The 22873-nt window shown below is 45.1% G+C and overlaps 1 protein-coding gene across 1 annotated transcript in view; it reads left to right on the forward strand.

Moving 5' to 3' along the window:
- The window catches only part of IL5RA (interleukin 5 receptor subunit alpha), a 39309-nt gene extending 23177 nt beyond the window's left edge, over positions 1 to 16132 (forward strand). Inside the window, exons 9-12 of the mRNA XM_082346449.1 lie at positions 6478 to 6574; positions 7836 to 7920; positions 12518 to 14227; positions 14329 to 16132. Coding sequence (XP_082202575.1) covers positions 6478 to 6574; positions 7836 to 7920; positions 12518 to 12604 — 269 coding nt within the window. The 3' untranslated portion in view covers positions 12605 to 14227; positions 14329 to 16132. The remainder of the gene's footprint in view (positions 1 to 6477; positions 6575 to 7835; positions 7921 to 12517; positions 14228 to 14328) is intronic.
- Positions 16133 to 22873: the final 6741 nt, after the last annotated feature.

Genomic DNA, 22873 nt, shown 5'->3' on the forward strand with positions numbered 1-22873 from the left:
GCCTCCATGGAGCCCAAGCAATGGGGACACTTGCATTGACCTCTTCAGGCTACTCTAGTCTAAATATCCCCTTAGGAGTTGTCCATGGCGTTCATTTTAATACAAACCTCCTTGAGGGTGAGGACCATCATGCTTTTATGCCCTTTCCTACTCCCTAGTATCTTGAATATTTGGTGTTTTCTTTCCCTCCAGGCCTGAGCTTATGACTTTGCCTTCTGAGGATTCTGAAAGGGCTCCAATCTTAGTCTGGCTTTGATGATTTAGGGAAATTATCTTGATGCCTTACTGCTGACACGATGTGTTTAATCATAATCACAGTTATAATAACATTCATTGAACACCTACTATGAACTAGCACCGGGCCAATCACTTTACAGGAATAACTCAGCCAGTTCTTATCCCCGTTGAACAAAGCAGGTGATGGAAGCTCCTGAGGGCTCCCTGCTCAGGGTCACCTCTGTTGTAAGTGGCAGAACCAGGATGAAAGCGCTTCACCCGTTTCTTACTTCTATGTGAAGAATGCAGCCTCTGCAGCTTTCAGTTGCTTTAGCAGGTTGGTAGGACAGGGCCAGGAAACCCCTTACAGGGAAGAAAGTTCTGGGTTGCCTAGGGCCCCAGAAGGCACACACCTCTTGGTGCTGTGTGCAGAAGTCTGCAAAGAAGAAGATGGCAAAGAGGAGTTCTCTATTTAGCTTCATCAAGTCATGTCCTACTGGGGACAAATGCAGACCAACAGTACGGCAGTGATCCCTCTAGGGAGTCCTGAGCGCGTGAAGGTACACCTACACACCATCCCCATCCCAAGCATCTCCATGTCCTTTCCATATTTTGGGTCATTGAGCCCAATTTCCCCAGATGAACACAGAACACGTTTTGTGCATTTTGCTCTGGACCCTGGACTACCTATGTTCGGTCCACTGAGGCTGCATTTGCCGACCCCTCTCTTTCACTCTCCTGAAATCAGGTAAAGGGATTTTTTTCCCCTAAAAAAAACCTCCCACAATCCACTTGACAGCTGCCTTACAAAGCTCACCCCCCCAAAGGGCTTGCTTATGATTTCTGCTTGCATTGTGAGCCTGTGACCGGCTTGGCGGGTCCCTTCACAGACGATGCCGCGGCCTCCCCCTCTAATGAAAGACAAGTGCAGGAGGCTTTGTAGACTGATGCACCTGCATCCTCTCAGTTATCCAGCCCTGTCAGTGCCCTCAGAACTCCTCCCAGCGCCTGCTGGTTTAACAGAGTAGGGCTGCTTCACTGGAAGAGCCCCATCAATTTACTAATGAGCTCTTTTCCTGCAGAACCTACTGTTGAGTCTGAAATTAGATTCAAATGCAATATGGAATCCCTAAAAGTCGTACTTGTATGAACAGCTTAAGGGTGGAACAAGCCTCCAAACCAAATTGACCTCCTAAGAGTTATTAGTCTGAACTACAAAGATCATACAATTCTAGAACAAGTGGGGCTGCAGCACCAGGAGGAAAATGATTTGACAAAGCTCTGAGGGAAGCCAGAGGCGGAGCTGGGACTAGGTCCAGGGCCTGATTCTCTTTAACCACCATGCTATTCGTCCCCCTCTGTCCCTTTCCCACCATACACTCCCAGGACGTACAGCACGAGCAGAATTGTCATTAGTTGGCTAATTCTCAAGGTTAAATGGTCGAGACGTCAGAAACTGAGGAAGCCAAGGTCACCAAGAAAACAGACAGCTGAACTCCCAAATGCTCCAAGTTGTCAATATTGGGAGAACATCCTAGAAGGAGGTGCAGAGTCTGAAGGGCTTCTTCTCCTTGGCAGGACAGGCTTTGCGACTTCGTCTTTCTAAAGCTCATCTCTGCATAACCAAACAGTGGCGCCCGTCAATTTCTTGAAAAGAAACATCTGTGGCTTCCGTTTTGACGGCAGAAAAGTCATTCTTGAGTCAGAGAAAACATTCAAGTTACCTTGAAACACTTGTTCTTAAGAAAATGTCCAAAGTCAGAGACCCCAGAATTCAAATTAATGATGTACCGAGGGGTCTCCCAACTTTTACAGAATTAAAATTCTTAATCATTTTGACCGGAAAGATATACACTGTCAGGGGGAACTGCACCCCTGTTCTACCTTCAGTGAAATCAGAGGAGGTGCTGTCTTCAATTCATTTTACTTACATAACTGACTCTCAACTTCGTTTTTGCATTAATAAATAACGTAACGGTAGATAATCCCCAAGCAATTTCCATTTGGTAGTGAACATGTGAAAGCTTTTTCTTGCCCTGGATTTACCTGCCAGTTTAGGTTTTCTTTGCAGTAAAGCTGACCTCGGCTCTGCTGTCTGGGGGGTTAGCTCTGTTCTCAGGTGGCGGTAGGGGAGTAGTTCTGAAGCAAGGTGGGACACTGCAGAAGCCAGGTGGGGAGAAATGACTCATGTGCCCCTCCCTCCAGGCAGTGACCATGACTTTGCTTTCCACATAGTACCTTGCATGCACCGCTAACTTTTTTTTGATCGAAAGAAATAAAATCACTTGCCTCTCCAAAGAGGTTTTGTTAATTCAGAGAGAATCTTCACTTATCAATGTGAGCGCTCAAGTGAACAGCTAGAGAGTGGTTTAACTGAAAAGATTTGTGTAAGCACGCTCAGAAGTGAACGGCACTTTTATCAGGACCTGACATAACAGCCTGCAGAGAATTGCACAATTTGAGACACCAACGGGACCCAGGGTGCCACCCTGATAATTTTGGTAACATCATTCTTTCTGCAGAACTCAAGCTTCACCTGTTTAACCTACTTGTAAACAGGAATAATTTTGCTACTGGCATAACCCTTGCTAAATTTATAATCCACGTATATGAGTCTAGAGTTTCTGAATGTACTTGTTAGGGGACTTGCATAATGGTTCAAAGTGTACTACAGTGAGTTTCAGAGATGGGGCAATGAGGCAGGCAGAATCCCTTATGCAGGAAGTCAGAGTGGCAAATAAAGCGAGCTGGTATTTGATTTCACGGTAGTAGTTCGCCCAGTTGCTCTTTATATTAGCTACGTGCAAGTGCAGTAAAAACTAGGTTTAACGGGACACTCGGTGACAATCCAGAGAACTGAATACTAATCCTAGAACCACTGAGTGTCTATGGGATTTGGGAAAATAAAAGGTTGGTAAAATGATGAAAAGCAGAGCCTCAGAGAGCCAAAGTGTGGCCACCACCTGTTTGTAAAATAGCTATAAATACATGAAACTTCGTTTTCAACGCCATGGTCAGAGGTTTTAAATAAAGTGAGTCAGTCCTGGCTAGAGCCTAGGGAGCATCAGGAGGAGGGGTCGCTTACAAGGCAGCCCCCTTCTCCTGGAGACACAGCCTGCGAACCCAGCCACGTCCAGCAGCTGAGACACAACAACAAAACAGGGCTGCCTTGGAAGGAAGCGGTATCCAGCCGGGAAGAGGCCACTCGGGGGGGTGTTCCGTGAAGCGCCTGCCCACGCGGTGGGTCCTGGGTTTGGGGGTGGTGGGCAGTGGGATGGGGTCCCTGCACCGTGGTTAAGAGCACAGCCGCTCAGCACGCCCTGGGCTTCACCCCCAGCTACTAGCCGTGGTCCTCAGCTGACCCCCTCCGCCCTTCTCTGCGACAGCTCCCCCATCCATCAAACTAGGACAGCAGCGCCCACCCTGAAGCACTGCTGTGAGAATTCAAGTGAGATTGCAAGGTGAGCACCTCGCGGAGTGCCTGGTACCTGAAAAGGGAATGTCGAAACATGTATAGAAGATAAGCTATTGGTGACTGCTGGTTTCTGATAACTTTTATTTTTTGTTCTTTTCTACAAATTTCCAACTTTCGCCAATGAAAATATACTAAAGTCAATTTTGTGAGAGGTCAGTATACACCAAATGACAATGCCCTGGATTGGGTCAGGGGTACTAAAAAATGTGCTGGATTGAGAGCGTTCTTAAGGGTCAGAGTTGAACTTCCTCATTTTTGCAGATGAGGAAACTGAGGCCCAGAACGGCCACCTTCACAACAAGCTAGGAATAGAACCCAGGTTTCCAGACTAGGCAAAGTCATGAGACAAAAGCATGCATATCTTGCATTTATGATAGTACAGATGAACCTATTTGCAAAGCAGAAATAGAGACACAGATGTAGAGAACAAACGTGTGGACACCGGGGGTGGGGAGAAAGGGGGGTGGGATGAATTGGGAGGTTGGAATGGACATATATACGCCACTGGGTATGAAATAGGTAACTAGCGAGGGCCTGCTGTATAGCACGGGGAACTGTACTCAGTGCTCTGTGGTGACGTGGATGGGAGGGAAATCCAAAAGGGAGGGGATATGTGTATACATGTGGCTGGTTCTCTTGCCTTTATGGTTGGGTATGATGTACTGGTGTAAACCAAGTGGATGAGGAAAGGAGGGAGGGGCGACAGAGGATGAGAAGAATCCAAGTGCCTTCCAAGGATTCCAGTTTGGGATCTTGGAAGAGGGGAGATCAGAAGGGGGAAGTTGTGAGGGAAGTTGTTTTGATGTGAAGAAGGGTGTGAGTTTGGTTTTGAATGTTGTCAGCTTTGAGACACATCCCAGTGGGTTCCACCTACAGGCAGTCTGAGATCCAGACCGGGAGCTGGGCGGGGATAAAGACTCGGGAGAGGATGCCATGGAATTAAAAGACGAAGCTGTGCTCAACAAACTTTGCAAAGTTCAAAGAATAGACCATAGTGGAAAATACCAGAGGGTCAAGGCTGAGCGGTGAGGGGCAGTTGAAATTAAAAAGGGGGGAAGGAAATGATATTGAAGAAGAGGAATATTTGGGTAAAGGAGCCAGTGGCTTGGTTTCCAGGTGGGTGCAACCATCAAGTTTGAAATTCAGGAGGGAGGTCAGGAAAAATAAAGTTGGAAAAAGAAACTGACCGTCCTTTGGCTTCAACCAGGAGGAAGCCACCAGCAATTTTTTAAAGTGCTTTCTGAGACGGGAAAATGAAGCTGCCTGAATCCCTTATTCAAGAAATGAGGCTGGGAAATAAAGTAAGGAGGTATTGGATGATAGTTGGGAGAGACGGCAGAGCCAAGTAATGGCTTATTCAAGATAAAGGACTCTATGAATATTTGAAAGCAGAAAGGAAGAGATGGAGGAGGAGAGATTAAAGCTTTTGGGAGGTAGAAGATAAACCTCAAGTAAGAGTCTCAGGAGGCCAAAAAAGAAAAAAAAAAAAAAGTGCATGAGATCAAGGCAACATTGGAATCACTAGCATTAAATCCTCAAGACATCTCTCCATCCTGATACCTGGAAAGATTTGAGTTTTAACTATTTTGGGGCTTTTGGAAGTCTTAAGATATTTACAAGGGGCTTGAAAATTCCACTTACATTCACTTCTCATTTTATAATAGAAACCGTTAATGGCAAACCAAGGATTAGGACCTGCTTCTCCTGGTGTGGGGTGTATATCTCACCTCTGTACTTAGAGCTGCTGTCACTAAATTACCTGTGTCTTTATTTGCTTATCGACTTCTTCCCTCAATTGCAGGAAGGGAGGGTTCACAGGCTTTCTTTTAACCATCTCCCAGCAACATGTACAATGTCCCACACATAATAGGAGCCCAATAAATATTGGCTAAATGGGTGAATAACGGAATGAATAACACAGAAAGGACCCACGCATTCAGGGAGATAACTCAAGATTTGCATTCTTCTCTAAAAATGAATCAGGCAGTTTAGCAAGCGGGTTACCCTTTAAACACCATTTGGTAAATGGCCTTGGGTTTTTCTTGAAGGCATTTCCAGTACCTTAAAAAAAAATCACACACCCCAAAGCTATCATCAAAGCCCATAGAAGAAGATATCCTTGAGTATAGATTAGAAGCAAATTTAACTAGATAGTCGGGCAGCATGTGGCATATTTATACTTTCTGTACTGAATCAAGTTAGCATCTACGTTCCCATCTGTGAAACAGGTATAATCGTAAGAGGTGTTGTGAGGATAATTCAGATTGTAAACTTACAACCGAGTCTGATACCTTTGTTGTGAACTATGAGTATTATCCCACACTGTACTTCCTCTAAAAGTCCAACTTTGTAAAATGTTTTGATTGTACTGCAATTAGGTTACTGAGTAGGCTTACATTTTTGTACCTTTTTCATCCAAAAACCTTAGTACTCACCAAAAGCTGCTAAGCTCCAAGATCCAGCTGGCATATTGCCTAGAATATACTCCATAAATATCTGCTCACTGATTAAATAATGCCTCAAGATTAAAAGTGGCCTCATCGTCATTGCCGTTATTTCATTTCACCCTTGTATCAACTTTGAGAGACGGATGATCCCTGCCCGCCCTGCCCCATTTTACAGATGAACGACCTAAAGTTCGGGGAGGTTCAGCTGCTTTTCCAGCATCACCCAGCACCTTCAACTCAGACCCAAGCCCCCTGATGCCCTAGTGTAGTCCTCTCTCTTTTCTGCTGATGATTCGAGTTCTGATTTCTTTTGCTTTTTTTTTTGCTTTTTTTCATTAGGAAACAATGAGCAGAAGCCCTGGACAAAATGGTTCCTTATTGCAGTTACGGCGACCATCTGCTTTATCTTGTTAATTTTCTCACTCATCTGCAGAACGTAGGTATTCTTTTCATTTGGGTGCTTTCACTGGGATCTAAATATTGGATTTTTACCTTCTTGCCATGTATCCACCGGATGGAGGGTTCTTGTTATCAGGTGGAATTTATGACATTTTTGTGTCTTCCTGGACAGCCTTTCCAAGATGAGTGTAGACCAAATAAAAAACTGGGAAACAGGAGGTGATTTGCAGAAACTGGACACAGAGCACAACACAGCCCTCAGGCATTAGATACCCCCTTCCTGAATTTGCCAACAGTCTATTCATTTCCATGAAGGATTTTTTTTTGGCTGCACAGCGTGGCATGTGGGATCTTAGTTCCCCAGCCAGGCATCAAACCCGTGCTCCCTGCAGTGGAAGTGTGGATTCTTAACCACAGGACTGCCAGGGAAGCCCCTCTATGAAGGTTTTTACATTTGTGTTTTTTTGATTCCTTGACTGCCTTCCACTCCAAACTTGGTTGCCTCTGTTGAGCCCCCAGGGCATGCTTGTTACGTCTTGGGTAAAGGAAGGCATCCCATTGGATGCTGAAGTCACTATGGTGCCTCCTGTGTTATGATCCCCAATTATGAGGTACCAACTCCTACCCTGGCCCTTCGGTCATCCAGTCCCTTAGTGGCTGATCGTTCCCAGGTCAGACGCAGATTCTAGAAGTGTCATGCAGATTTGGTGGCCAAACCTAGAGCTTGCAAATGGCCCCATAAGAACTTCTCATCCCTTCTGGCGTCCAGGAAGGCCAAGTGCCACTTAGGAGGCTGCAGAACATGTTCTATCTTAGCTTTTTCACAATTTAGAAAGTGACTTTTATTTTAAACAGCTTCACTATTATAAATGTCTCATCAGATGGCATCTATAGGCTGGGGGGCGGTTGGCAGCTCAAAGGAGAGGAAAAAGACAGTAAACCCTGAGAGCTGGCGCCTAGGGGGAGGGGCCGCCTACCAGCATCGTGGGTAACCCTGGGGCCCCACGCACTTGATGTACATCATTTTCAGAAATCAGGCCTGGTAACACGCACCAACATGAAGCAATTGCCATTTTGTCTTTCTTGGATGATCCAGAAGTCACATCAGAGTCTTGCAGTACCCCCGAGGTCCTCAACTATTATTACAATGTAGATATTTGGAAGTCTTAGTCAATGAAGATTTTGAATTTACAAAACAGCAGGTTCAGGGATTAACTAGGTCAATTTTTAGAGTAGATATTTAAGGACAAGAAAGGCTGTTCTTGCTTAGCTATTTCCCTTCTTTACTCTGTTTTCAGATGCCACTTATGGACCAAGTTGTTTCCACCTGTTCCGGCACCAAAGAGTAATATTAAAGAATTCTTTGTAACCACCAACTCTGAGGTAATATTGAAGGTTCTTATGATATGTCATATCTGCCCAGGGCTGGGTCCCCAGGGATCTGTCACTGGGTCATTCGTTTTCCATGTTACAAGGCAGGGTCTTTACCCAGGAGGCCAGGTGCCTTCATGTTGCTTTAGTCATTCTGCTCTTTGGCTGATTGTTTTAATATATGTTCATTACAGTCTTTGAATATTGCAAAGGTCCTACTCAATTATGAGTGATCTCAACAGTCAGACTTGAATTTTTATTTTCTATCACCCAGCTCTTAAGTGACCTTGGGCAATTCCTTCAACCCCATGGGCCCTGACTTCCATTTCTGCACAGTAAGGGGCACAGATGACATGGTCCAATGACCTGTTTAGCTCTGACATTCTAACAATCAATGTTTCTACACATGGGTACCCCAATCAGTAAAGTTTTTCAGAGGGATTTTCCCTACTTCCTTAGTATAAAGAACCATAGAAAAGGCAAATGATTTCCCCAAATATGTTTTCTTAGGCGCTGTTAACCATTCAGAGCACTCAGGCTTAACTGAATGCTCACTTACCAATGGCATCCAATTGTTCTAGCATCACATGGTAGAAGTCATCCTTTCCCTAGTGAAATGCCTTGACATCTTTGTTGAAAATAAGTTGTCCGTGTATATCTGTGTCTACTTCTGGACTATTAGGTTTCATTGATCTATTTGTCTATCTTTATGTTAATATAATACTGTCTTGATGACTAGAGCTTTATTGTAAACTTGGAGACCAGGTAGTGTAAGGCTTCCAAACATGACTGTTCAAAGTTGTTTTGGTTATTCTAGGTCCTTTTTATTTCCGTATAAATTTTAGAGCCAGTTTATCAATTTCAACAAAAAAAGCTGCTGGGATCCTGACCAGGATTGTCTTGTATTATAGGTGCATTTGGGGAGAAGTGACATCTTAAACATAACGAGTCTTCCGATCTGTAAACATGACATCTCACCTTATTTTTGCAGGTTTTCTTTAATTTTTGTCAGCAAGGTCTTGTGATGTTCAGTGTATTGCATGTTGCTTGTCAAATCTGTCCTTAAATTGAATGGTTATTTAGATCAGGGGCCAGCCGACTTTCTGTAAAGAGCCAGATAGTAAACATTCAAGGGCCAAATGCTTTATCACACTGCCACTGTAGTGGGAAAACATCCACAGACAATATGCAAATGGCTCTGGCCAATAAAACTTTATTTACAAAATCAGGCAACGAGCCAGACTCAGCCCACAGGCTGCAGACTGCAGACCCTCATCAAGCAATTTTCTTAACAAATTTCATTTTCTCTCTGATAAAGTTATTCATGGTAGGAGGAGTCAACTGGTGCCTGGTTGTAGGGGCGTTTGAGTCGATCATTCACTCACCAAAATGGATCACTGCAGTAAGCGGTGACCTTTCTTTAGAGTTTACAGTTCGGGTGTTTGGGATGATTTAGCGGATGACAGTTACTGACCTACTGAAGCAGAGAATCGAGGCTAGCCCTATAGTCACCCCTACCCTCAGTTCCACCCTTGTGGTCTCCTTTATCAGGGGGACTGCCAGCTTGCTCCTGTTAACCCGTAGCTTTTCTGGAAGGAAAGTGTGCCCCACTGTGAAACTTGTTTCGCTTCCTGTGAATTCATGCTGTGGATCCCTCCTGGATCTGGCACACTCATGCCTGGAAAGCACCTGTGGTTTAAGCAGCGGACTCAAGTCATCTGTCCCAGCTTCTTAATAGCACATCTTAGTGCCGGTATCTCATTTTCCTTCACAGCCCCCAAAGATTTCCTTGCACATTCTGAGGTTGGTAAAAGAAACTGGCTTAACAGCTTACTGTGTAAGTTTGCGGTTTGTTGTTAATTAAAATCAAGTCATGGGGATTTCCCTGGTGGTTCAGTGGTAAAGAATCGCCTTCCAGTGCAGGGGACGTGGCTTTGATCCCTGGTTGGGGAACTAAGATCCCACATGCCGCGGGGTAACTAAGCCAGCGCCACAACTACTGAGGTCAGCGCCTCAACTAGAGAGCCCATGTGCCACAAACTACAGAGCCCACACGCCCTGGAGCCTGCGGGCCACAGCTAGAGAAGAGAAAACCCACATGCCAAAACTAGAGAGAAGCCCACACAATTAAGACCCGATACAGCCAAAAAAAAAAAAAAAAAAATCAAGTCATATGTGCAAAACAACTCTTGGGGTAGACAGGCTGGTTTCAGAATAAGCAAAGGATTCATGTCAAAACCCATCACTGCCAAGCTCTTCTGGACAACGCACCCTCCTCTCACATTTCAGTGGGTCAGGAAAAACAGATCACTGAGAGGGACGGGGCAGGAGGCCTGCAGGGTGGAGGGGGAGAGTGGGGAGAATTGGGGAAATGAAGTGTCACCTCCTGCTCTCAGTTCTACCACCTCCACCTGGAGGAGTAGGTGCCTCAGTACAGAGCTAACCATAGCTGGGCCACGTGTGGCAGTGCCCCAGCCTCTACCTTCAAAGGCAGAGCCTGTGCAACCCACTTCTGGGGCCTTTGCTACAAGGACAAGGAGGGGGTCCATTAGAGTTATGGGCAAACCGCCGGGAAGCCTCCCGCTGGCGGGAAAGGAAACCCTCTGCTTTTCATCACCGCTCACACCTCTCAGCTTGATGTTGGTACCCAGCATCCTGGGATTCAGAGGGTAGCTGCCAACCCAGAGAGGCTGTTAAGCATGTTTTTGCTTGTCCAGGCCTGAGTTAGAAATTGTTCTGTAACACTCAAGAGACAGGTTCTGGTGGGAGGAGAGGGAGGGAAGAAGGAGGGGGATGAGCTGGCTTAGTGATAAAAAAGACTCACTGAAAAAACTCTTACTCTGAGCTTTCCATTTGGTACAAACTGGTTTCCAGCCATTCTTTGTTTCTACGCTGGTAACCGGAGAGGGTTCCTTCCCAGATTAAGTAGACAACAACCTATTAAAAGTACATAAGGCAGAGAGCACAGTTGCCGTGTTCATCACTGCGTATTCAACGCATCACATGGTGTCCAGTGCAAAAAATGTTCTGGGACTTCCCTGGCAGTGCAGTGGTTAAGATTCCGTGCTCCCAATGCAGGGGACCCGGGCCCAATCCCTGGTCAGGGAACTAGATCCCACATGCATGCTGCAACTGAGAGCCCATGTGCCACAACTAAAAAAGATCCCATGGGCTGCAACTAAGACCCAGTGCAGCCAAAAAAACAAAAGTGTGGAATGATTCCTACACTGTTGGTGGGAATGTAAGTTGGTGCAGCCACTATGGAAAACAGTATGGAGGTTCCTCAGAAAACTAAAAATAGAATTACCATATGATAGAGCAATCCCACTCCTGGACAAAACTATAATTCAAAAAGATACATGCACCCCTATGTTCACAGCAGCACTGTTCACAATAGCCAAGACATGGAAACAACCTAAATGTCCATCGACAGATGAATGGATAAAGAAGATGTGGTTCGTATATACAGTACAATGGAATACTACTCAGCCATAAAGAATAAAATAATGCCATTGGCAGCAACATGGATGCAACTAGAGATTATCATATTAAGTGAAGTCAGTCAGAAAGACAAATACCATGTAATATCACTTATATGTGGAATCTAAAATACGGCACAAATGAACCTATCTACAAAACAGAAACAGACTCATAGACATAGAGAACAGACTTATGGCTGTCAAGGGCGGGTTAGGGGGGAGGGATGGGCTGGGAGTTTGGGGATGGTAGATGTAAACTACTGTATATAGGATGGATAAACAACAAGGTCCTACTGTATAGCACAGGACACTATATTCAATATCCTGTGACAAACCATAATGGAAAAGAATATAAAAAAAAATAATATGTATGTGTAGAACTGAGTCACTTTGCTGTCCAGCAGAGACCAGTACAACACTGTAAATCAACTATACTTCACTTAAAAAAATATGAAAAAGATGTGCTGAATGAGTAAAGTGAGGTCAAGTGACCTCAAATGAGTAAAGGGGGTCAAGGAATACAATCTCTTACAGGAGGTATTTTTTTGGTCATGAATTTTGTAATTAATATCAGCATTATTTATAATAGCCAAAATTGGCCATAATACCCCTATTTAAGGGAAGACTATAGTCAACTGTGGACTATAGTCAACTGTGTTGACTATAGTCAACAATGGAACTATTCAAAATGAGGCAGCCAAAGAACATACAGTCATCCCTCAGCATCTGCAGGCAGCATGGTTCCAGGAGACCCAGCGGGCACCAACATCCACAGACGCTCCAGTCCATTATGTAAAAGGGTGAAGCCTGTGGATACCGAGGGCTAGCTGTATGTAATTTAAAGTAGGATGTGATGCTACGCAGAAAGAAATCCACTTATAAAGCTCTTCATATAACTGTAAAGATAACTTTCTATCTAGAAAAAAGGGCTGAAGACAAACAGTGGGCTGTGCTTGGGAGTTAAGTTCATTGGTATTTTTTGGGTTTTTTCCTACTTCATTTTCCGTATTTTCTTCAGTGACCATTTACTATTTTCATAAGCAAAATTGACTTGAAACCAATTGTAAAGAAATTCAAAGACTCAAAAAGTTCTCTAGAAGACATCTAAGGAAGGATGGTTTGTTTTGCAGAAAACCTGTTCTGGTGAAACAGAAATTGAAGTCATAAGCTATGTGGAGGAGGATGGATCTGAGACCCTGGAGGACTCCGTGTTTTGACTGTCCCTGGAGCAGTGTCAAAACCAACTCACGCTCACGAGCCCCAGTGATAAGAATGGGAACAACTGTTTCTTGGCTAGGAGGAGTTTACCGGACACTCAATTTAGCTGCAAGGGGAAAAACACGCATACAAATCCCTCAACACAGTCTCCTAACTCACACAGGTTGATTGTTGCATCTGACTGTCCTGCCAGGTCTGATCTCTGCACAGGGCAGCACCTCCTCACCTGCCAGTCTCCTGATCTGCATCACTCACCTCAAACACTTCTGCACGAGAGACAGTTATTAAGGCTAACGTCAACTGTGTTTACTCTGGTAGTGCCAGGTTGACTGGTTCAGCTGCCACGGGTAACGATCAGCTAAAATCTCAGGAAGAAGGCATTTTGCACCATCCTGGAGTGAATAGTGAACTTGGATTGAAGACTATCTTCCCTATAGCAAGTGGGAGCCATGGTGTTTTTATTCGGAGTTCTGGAATACTTTTTCTTTCAAGTAGTGTGTGTGTGTGTGTGTGTGTGTGTGTGTGTGTGTGTGTGTGTGTGTGTGTGTGTGTGTGTGTGTGTGAGAGAGAGAGAGAGAGAGAGAGAGAGAGAGAGAGAGAGAGAGAGAGAGAGAGAGAGAGAGAGAGAGAGAGAGAGAGAATCTCAAGTTCTATGGGCACAATCAAGTTAGCATCATTTGAGGCAAACAAATTTCAAAACATCAGAAGCTAACGTATCAGTCCATACCAAAGGAGGGGACAGGATTTTGTTTGAAGATTATATTCTCAAAGCCAGCCTTGATATTCTGGGATTATACTGAGAAAGGCATTGGGTGGAATTGTGTTGGAAGGGGATCACTTAATTAAGAATGAGTTTTCTGAAAAGACGTCTGCTTGCAAAGACTTCAGAGCAACTTGTTGGGCATCTGGTCAAGTAGTGCTGGGTCAGCCCTAGCCTTGGAGGTTTGGAAGGGGTCCTACAGGTATCCCAACAAACATGCCAATCTAGACAGGAATTCCTCCTCTAACATCCTCCTGTATGAGTCTGCAACTAGATCGGTGGCCCTTGTGATGGGCCATGGGCTACAGGGAGAACCAAGTACAGGTGTGGCCTGGGCCGAGAGGGGGTAGGAGGGACACTTGGTACTTGAAGGGATCCAAACAGGGCTGATTGTACACGGCCCTGGAGCAGGAAGCTTAGGACAGGGAAAGGTCACAGTGCTCAGAACGAACCTCCACTGTGGCAGACTCTACATGCTTTTCATAGTTGATTTAGTCAGTTTGATCCAGGAATGGGGCATGTTGACTACCAAATACTTCCAGGGGTTGTGTTTCTTTTCTTTTTTGGTTGCGTTGGGTCCCCGTTGCTGCACACGGGCTTTTCTCTAGTTGCAACGAGTGTGGGCTACTCTTCAATGCAGTGCGCAGGCTTCTCATTGCGGTGGCTTCTCTCATTGCGGAGCATGGGCTCTAGGTGCACGGGCTTCAGTAGCTGTGGCACAAGGGCTCAGTAGTTGTGGTGCACGGGCTTAGGTGCGCCACAACTTAGTTCCGCAGCATGTGGAATCTTCCCGGACCAGGGCTCGAACCCGTGTCCCCTTCATTGGCAGGTGGATTCTTAACCACTGGGGAAGTCCCCAGGGGTTGTTTTTCTGATAACCATCCACTGCAAATAGCAGGACTTGGGCCCAGGACAGTAGGCACAGCAGTCTGGCAGCTGTCAGTTATTGCCTATTTCCAAGAGTTATGGACTGAATGCGCCCCACCCCCCATTCACGTGTTGAAACTCTACACCCCAATGTGATGGTATTTGGAGGTGGGGCCTTGGGCAGGTGACTAGGTTGGAATGCTCATGAATGGGATTAGTGCTCTTACAAAGGGATCCCAAAGAGTTTTTCCCACATGTGATATGAGAAGTTGGCCTTCTGCAACCCAGGAAGAGGACTCTCACCAGAACCCCAGCATGCTGACACCTTGATCTGGGACTTCCAGCCTCCAAAACTGTGAGAAATAAATTTCTGTTGTTTATAAGCCCCCCAGACTGTGGTGCTTTGTTACAGCAGCCTGAGCTAAGATGTCAAGTGTCAGGAGCTGCACCAGACGCTTCCCAGACATCACCTCTAATCCTGAGAAGCCCACATGCTACTATTGCCCCTGTTTGACAGATGCAATCACTGTGGCTCAGAGAGCATGTTAGATATGAAATGGATAGTGAGGGGCTGAATACAGGCGCAAGTGACCCCGGAAATGTGGAGGGGATGGCTAGGAAACAAGCTGAAGTCCGCTTAGGGATTGGGACCAGGAGGGCATGGCTGCAATGACCGGCAAAATATCTGATCACCTGATCTAGAAGCTCTGTGAACGGTGTTTAGGAATCTGTAAGAGTCTTAGGTTAGGCATTCTCAAACTTGAGCGCATCAGAATCACCTGGCGGGCTCATTAAAGCAGATCAGAGCTTGTGACTCAGTAGGTCCGGGGGGGCTGAGAATCTGCTTTCTCCTAAGCTCTCAGGTGATGCTGATGCTGGTCTCCTGACCCCACTTTGAGAACAGCTGCTCCAGGTGATTCTGGTGAATATCAAAATTTGAGAACCAACTGTTTTGTTGCAGGAAAAGCCCTGCAAAAAAACCAAAAAAAACCCAACAAAAACCCTACCCCTTTTTCGACTTATTACTCCACATCTGATCTCTTTCAAACTGGGGCCCGGAAACCTAGGACTGTGAAAACTGCCTCTGCCTAGGAGGCTGGACGACAAGGAGAGAGCCGTCCCCGGTGTGGCAGTTCTTTCTCTTTGGTGAGGTGCTGGCTTCACACCCACCTGCCTCCACCTCAGTAGCAGCCGTCACCCTGGTACTGAGCCCAACCCACCGCCTGATATGGGGATATGAGTGTCAGGGCAGCACAGAGCAGCCCGTGTCTCCCCACAGGGTTAGGCCCTGCCTTTTCTGGCTTGTGGAACTGACACTCAGTCTTTGGGAACGTTTACCCCACGCCTCCTCCTTCGTGAAACCTTCCAAAGCAGAGTTTGCTTGATCCTGCCTCTGGGGCCTTGTTCTGGGCCTCAGCCCCCTTCTTGGAGCAGCTGCCCTGTAGGATGGGCCATCCAGGACGATGGGGCTCATGTGAAGTGCATTTTTATCTGCAGCCTCTGGGACAGTCCCTGACTCTTAGAAGGGATCAATGCTTCTTGGACCCTCTTAAACCCTCTTCTCACCCCGGCACAGCCCCTTGCGAACAGTGGAACTGAATGCTATTTGGCGGAGATCATCAAGGTCTAAATTGAAAGCACGGAGAGGAAGACGGGTGTCTAGTGAGAACATGATTGGAAATAACCAGGAGGCTCGCGTGTGCCTGGCCATCTGGCTGGTGTAGCCTGGGTCTCTTTCTGCTGATGCTGTGGCTATGCTGCAATGTGTAAGTCACTATGTAAAAGGACTTGGGTTTTGAGTGGTGTGTCCTGCTTTCACTGCCCTGCCATGGCAAATCAGTGTGAACGCTTCACAGCAAATACCCTCGTCAGCAGGTTGATGTAGGCAACCCACCTCTTCCCATCTCCCACCAGGACACGGTGGACGGCCACCTCCCTCCCAAGAGCCTTCATGCTCAGAACAAACAGTGCTTCTGAACGACAGCCTTTCCAATAAGGATTTCAGCCCCATCTGAAATGCAGTGTTTGCGACGCGCTGAGTGCGCCGGGGAGACCAGAAGGGGAAGGGCAGTTTGCCAAGAGCTCGGCCACCTGAGCCTCACTGAAATGCCTTAAGGCCTGGAGCTACTGATGCAGGCTGGGGAGGAATTCCGTGGGGGCCGAGAACATCCTGATTAAAAACCCAAACGTTTTCATGGGGGAGGCTTGTCTGTGTCAGGACCATCTGCTGGTGGAATTAATAATCCTTAGGCGCTAATTTGTTAAAGAAAAAGTAGATATCTGGAAGCGAGAACGGAGAACCGAAAACAGTCTTTGATGGCGCGACTAAAGGTGAAAAACCTAATTAGAATAGGACTTCGTGTCAGCCCAAGGGTCTCCGTGACGACCCCTGTGCAGCTATTCCTGCTTCCACAGCCTACAGACCAAGTTCCAGGGTACCAAGTTTTCAAAAACTATTTCTTGTTAAAAAATTAACCTTGTTATTTTCCCCCGTATCCCCCTTTTAGGTAATAGATATGAATGTAAATGCAGTTCAGAACGAGAAACGCCGAACAGAATTGACAGTGAATTGTCTGCACGTTGAACAGGAGCACATTTCTCATTTCCCCCCCAAATATTCTCATTCTTTGTCCACACTACTGTCTGCATTATCTCTCAGCTAGGACCAATGCAGCAGCCTCTCAGTATCCTGGCCGCCGGTATTTCCTTTACTTTGAAGCATCTCAGCAGAAGCACATCTACCTAGATCACCCCTGCGCAAAACCCTTAAATAACTCCACCTTCAAGTTCAAGCTCCTTTTAAAACCAAGTCCCCTCTGACTTGGCTTCTCCGTAGCTCTCCAGCCACGTCCCCGGGGAGCACCCCGTATCACAACCACCATGTCCCTCATCCCTCCAAGCCACGCCTGAAGCTTTCTCTGATGGACAAGCTCCTTCAATCTTTTTTTTTTTTTTTTTTTCCCATCTTGTAGACAGTTTAGCTTCTAAATCTCGGCTCTTTGCCACCAGGAAGTCTATGTTCCCCAAGTACCTTCTGTTGCATTCTATTTTACCACTTATTATTTAAAAATTTTCGGTCTCCTTTAAAGGGGAAACACTCCGAAATCGAGAAGGCGGCCGTGTTTATCTTCGTGCCCTCAACAACTGCGTAGGAACTGGGTGAACTTAGACCATGAAAAATTAAAGTCAGTTTCTTAAGTGTAAGCCAGACTAGACAACTCTACTCATCTCAGATAGAACCGAGCTCTAGGCAGCGCGCTCACTTATCAACGCTGTGTGGGAACAGTAGAAATATCACCAGAGTTTAACAAAGAAGTTACAAGAACTCACGGTTGGCGCGGCTCTCCCTTCCTCGACCTCAGCGGCCGGCCTGCACGCGGGCTCCCGGAGCCTCTACCGCCCGCTGACCTTCCGGGAGCCCGTACCGCCCCTTCTACTCACGTGACTCACGTGCCTTTTGTTAAAGTTCCAGTGGGCTCTTTTCCCCGTGAAGGTGTATTATTCGTTTTCTTTCATTTATTAAAATGAAAACCCAAGATTTGTCCCTGCCAGGTGATAAAATGAAAGAATGCATAAGCCTGGGGGAAAACTGGGGGAAAGAAATCAACACTTAAGCAACTGGTGTCATAGTTCAAAGGTCGGCCAGCTTCCTCTTAAAGGGCTCGATAGTAAACCTTTTCAGCTGTGAGAGCCATCGGGCCCTAGCTCCCTGGACACACACACACACACACGCCATCCTCGGAAAGGGGTGGGAGAGTTCAGCAAACCAAAGAGAGCTTAAAACAGCAAACTCGTGCTGGCACCCTCAGCGGCATCAACCTTCAAAGACCTGATCACACATCAGCAAGACCCTGGAATTTTGCACTAGAAATGATTTGCCTCAATGAGCAGACAACTTCTTCCCTGCATAAACTTGCCAGATTTAGCAAATAAAAATAGAGGAGGCCCAGTTAAATTTGAATTTCCGGTAAATGTTGCATGACACATGCTTATACTAAAAAAGTACTAGTTTTGAAATCCAAGTTTAACTGGGCCTCCTGTACTTTATCTGGCTACCCTGATCTTGTAGGATAGCCCGAGTGTGAAAAACAACTCTGAGACACCTGAAGCCAAGTAAAACAAACAAGCAAAGACCATCCTTTGTAGTTAAAGAAGTCCAAGCAGCTGAGCTAGACCGCCGTGGAGCAAAGAACTCACCACACCTGAGCTGTATGGGTTCTCCCTGCAGGAACCCTACACCTGGGAGCCCTGCCCGTGCCCCTGGTCACTTTTCAACAACCCCGTGTACAACTTCCTAGGAAGCTCACTACCCTTCTTGTTGGGAACCGGTATCCCTATCTATCTATCTATCATCTCCCTCCCTCCCTCCCTCCCCATTGGTATAAATATCTAACTATTTGGAGAGAGGCCTGGAGTCACAAGCCACCAGCATCTGAATTCCTGGCCTCCCTGGTCAGCTGTGTGATCTGGAACAAACCTGCGAACCTCCCAGCCTTGGTCCCCCATGGACCAAATACGAATACTATGTGGGAACTAAACCAGCAGGTTGACTTGCAGAGACTGGCACATACTAAGAGCATCATTGTTGTCCGCGATTATTATTATCATTGCGTTTCTCTGTATTGTGACAAACGCCGTGGCTGGTCCCTTGCCTTCCCCACCCAGTCTCATTCCAAACCAGGTGATTTCACACCAGCCTTAGAGTGTCCCCATCTCCTCCATTCTGTGGCCCTTGTGGGGTCCCCCTTCCTGACTGCCAGCCACTCCCCTGTGCCTAGAACAGGGCCTGGTACACAGAGGGCACCAGGTTCCTCTGAATGGCTGTCCTGTGCCTGGTCCTAGTTCAGAACCCCTCCACCTCCCAACCTCAACCTCACACACCTCCCCTCCTCCCTCACCACTGTCTTCTTGCTGACTCAGTGTCCTGACTGCCCTCTGGTTGAATTTAAGAGACCAGCTTCTTACCCTCTCTTGTCCTTCCTCTCAGTAAATCCTTGTTTCTAGGCATTCAAATGCACTGAATTGAGAGTTCTAAATTCTTGTCCTGACTTTCTAATTGTCTGTGTTACCATGGGCTTATCGTATCACCTCTTTCCCTCCATTTCATAAGTGAAAAAGGGCTAAAACCTGCATCTCCTGTTTCTTAAAGAGCACTTTGAACACTATAAAAAAAATTCGAGTTATAACTCTTTGTTAGTTAAAATCCTAAGATATACACCCTTCCTGGGATGGTTTTGTTATTCCTAACAACAGGTAAGAATATGTAGTGAAAGTCCAATTTACAGAGATTGGGAATATCACATTTAAATTACTTCGGCTTTGCCGTTTCCAGACATTCAGCTCTATCATTTGGTTGACCTTTTTTAAAAAGTGCTTTCTCTCCATGTGGTCTATATTATTGGAGGGCTTCTCATCTACAATGGAGCAGACTGTTGGTGATAAAGAACAGAGGCTGATTTTGTTGAAATTGTGAGCTCTGTTGAGTGTTGTAGTTTATCCTTGAGTTGTGGAATTGGAACATTTATTCTGCATGGCCCATTTAGCACGAGGGGAAAGGGGCCTCCTTTCAGAATGGGCAGTCTGACTGGCACATGGTAATCATATCCTGGCAGGAGGGCAGAGCCTGGGGAAATCACTCCAAATGGTGCCATGGATTCTCCACCTTCTAGTTTTGTTAGGGTCAGAGATGGGGGCATAGGAGCCTGGTAACAGAAGTCAAGAATCATAGCCAGACTCTAACCCTGAGATACTCTCTGTCTACAGGGAGGGAGAAGACATGAATGCCAGTGATTTAAATACCAGATAGTGGATAGATAGACACTCATGAGTATTCATGACACACTCTGGAATCAGAGACGAGAGGTCAATGCCAGATAGGGAAACTGAGAGAGGCTTTGTGGAAAACCTGGCATCTGACTGAGGGCCCTACCGCCTAACTTCTTTTATTAACATTATTACATATTTTAATTTTATTAATTTTATTATTAAAATGATTAAATATTAATATTTACACTAAGTGAAAATACTTAAGAAAAAGGTGATAATGGATGTGTCAGGTGAGTTCAACTCATTTTGGTTATGGAACGCACCCACATTCTATGTCGGTTTTTTTGTGACTGTCTCAAGTCACTTGGGAAAAAGAACAATGGCTGATTTATAGAATAATTTGCTAGTATTTGGAGAGCTGTGATTCTAGAACTTCACAAACGTTATCCTGTCGAATAAGTGGCAATTGTCTGAATGCACCCCGGGTGATCAGATTCCATTCATATTCTTAGCCACTGTACTAGGCTGCCTATGTAAGGCCCCAGTGTGTGTCATTTTGTATAGAATAATTTGGGGTAGGTCCAGAGATTGACTCTAAGTCTTTGATTTTTAAAAGGCTTGCTCCTGAAATCACTATGGGTGGCCAGAGGATTCTTCAATTGTCACATAGGAGAATACAGCCAATTCTTAAATCAAGACTACAATGAGATATCACCTCACACCAGTCAGAATGGCCATGATAAAAAGTCTAAAAACAATAAATGCTGGAGAGGGTGTGGAGAAAAGGGAAACCTCCTACACTGTTGGTGGGAATGTAAACTGGTACAACCACTATGGAGAACAGAATGGAGGTTCCTTAAAAAACTAAGAATAGAGCTACATATGATCCAGCAATCCCGGTCCTGGGTATATATCCAGAGAAAACAATGGTTTGAAAAAATACATGCATCCCAATGTTTATTACAGCGCTGCTTACAACAGCCAACACATGGAAGCAGCCTAAATGTCCATCGACAGATGAATGGATAAAGAAGATGTGATACATATATACAATGGAATACTACTCAGCCAATAAAAAGAATGAAATAAGGCCATTTGCAGCAACATGGATGGGCCTGGAGATTATCATACTAAGTGAAGTAAATAATCAGACAGAGAAAGACAAACATCATATGATATCACTTATATGCAGAATCTAAAAAAATGATACAAATGAACTTATTTACAAAACAGAAACACTCACAGACTTCGAGAACGAATTTATGGTTACCAGGGGGAAAGCGTGGGGTTGGAGGGAGGGGTAGATTGGGAGTTTGGGATTGACATGTACACACTGCTATATTTAAAATAGATAACTATTCATGGAAAAGACTCTGACAAGTACAGGTTTCTGGTAACTGACTATACTGCTGAACCGAATGAATAAGCATTTTCAGAACTCTAATGGAAAACTGATGAACTCATAAAAGTGCTAACAAAAGATCAAGATAAAAAAAAAAATTAATTACATGGGACTGAGTGAACTGATGAGGATGATTATAATTTTTGTGACTTTCTGTTTGAATAAAAAATAAAATAAAATAGATAACTGACAAGGACCTACTGTTTAGCACAGGGAACTCAGCTCAATATTCTGTAATAACCTAAATGGGAAAAGAATTTTAAAAAGAATGGATACATGTATGGGTATAACTGAATCACCCTGCTGTACACCTGTAACTAACACATCATTGTTAATCAACTATACTCCAATATAAAATAAAAATGAAAAAAAAAGAAAATACAGCCAATTCTTGATTATCTGTGTTAATGGAGGTAGCACTGATAATCCGATATGGTGTGCAAAAATCACCTGGTGGTTGATTACATTAAAATACTTTAAAAATTACATGACATTTTAGTAGCTAATTATGTACTGTTTATGTACTTTTTAGAATTCAGCATTTTTGCAGCATATTTGCAGTAAGGCACGGCTGGTGGGAGAGACTGGGAAAAGGTTCATCAGGATTGAAGGCTGCTTCCCAGATGTAAATAACCAAAAAACTGACGGTAGGAATAACTCAATCATTATCTTAAGATAAAAGCTTACGGCAGCTCCCACCTCAGGCTGGAAGGATTCCGAGCTCACCTGAAGATGAAATTTATCACCCAGGTCTTCTGCCCCCGTGGAAAGATGCTGTTTCGTACACAGGGTTTGTGGGCTTTATAAAAACTCAGGAATGCTGAGAGAATCCACTTATCTGGCAAAAGAGAATCTCCTTTTATACAGTTAAATCATAGGTGGACTATCCACACACAAAATGAGCATCACAGTAAGTGCTGGGAAAGATTAAATAAGCAAAGCAAATAGGCACTTTTCTAGTGCTTCTCCTTCAGAGTCACCGTGCAAAAATCCCAAGCAGTAATACATTCCCCCTGCACATATGAACTGGTACTAGGGGCTGGGGAATCCTGCCTGGAGGGCTAAGCATAGAAAGTGTGCTGCTTAGACCTTCTTAGCGTTTATTATCCCATCTTCTAGAAACATCATCTCAATTTTCCTTTAACAAACTCTCTCTCCCCTATGAATGCATGATCGAGATGCTCTGGCGGTATGACACAAATTCGATCGATCAGACTCTTCTAGGAATTTGGATACTGAACAGAGTGGCATCAAAATCAGAAACAGAGCCAATTCATCCCCACAATAGCTCCCCAAAAAGACTTTGCAAAGTTCCTGCAGGCTTGATCCTCAGAGTGGCCTGCTTCTTATTCTCGCCAAGGCTTGGGCATTCAGTGTCTCCTTGGCTCATGTTATCTGACCAGGGTCATTCCTTTTTGTTTGCTCAGGTTATCCAGAGTTGCTTCTGTTGCTTGCAACCAATGAGCCTAACCT

The sequence above is a fragment of the Balaenoptera borealis genome (genome assembly GCF_965194805.1).
Source record: "Balaenoptera borealis genome assembly, chromosome: 12".
NCBI lineage: Eukaryota > Metazoa > Chordata > Mammalia > Artiodactyla > Balaenopteridae > Balaenoptera > Balaenoptera borealis.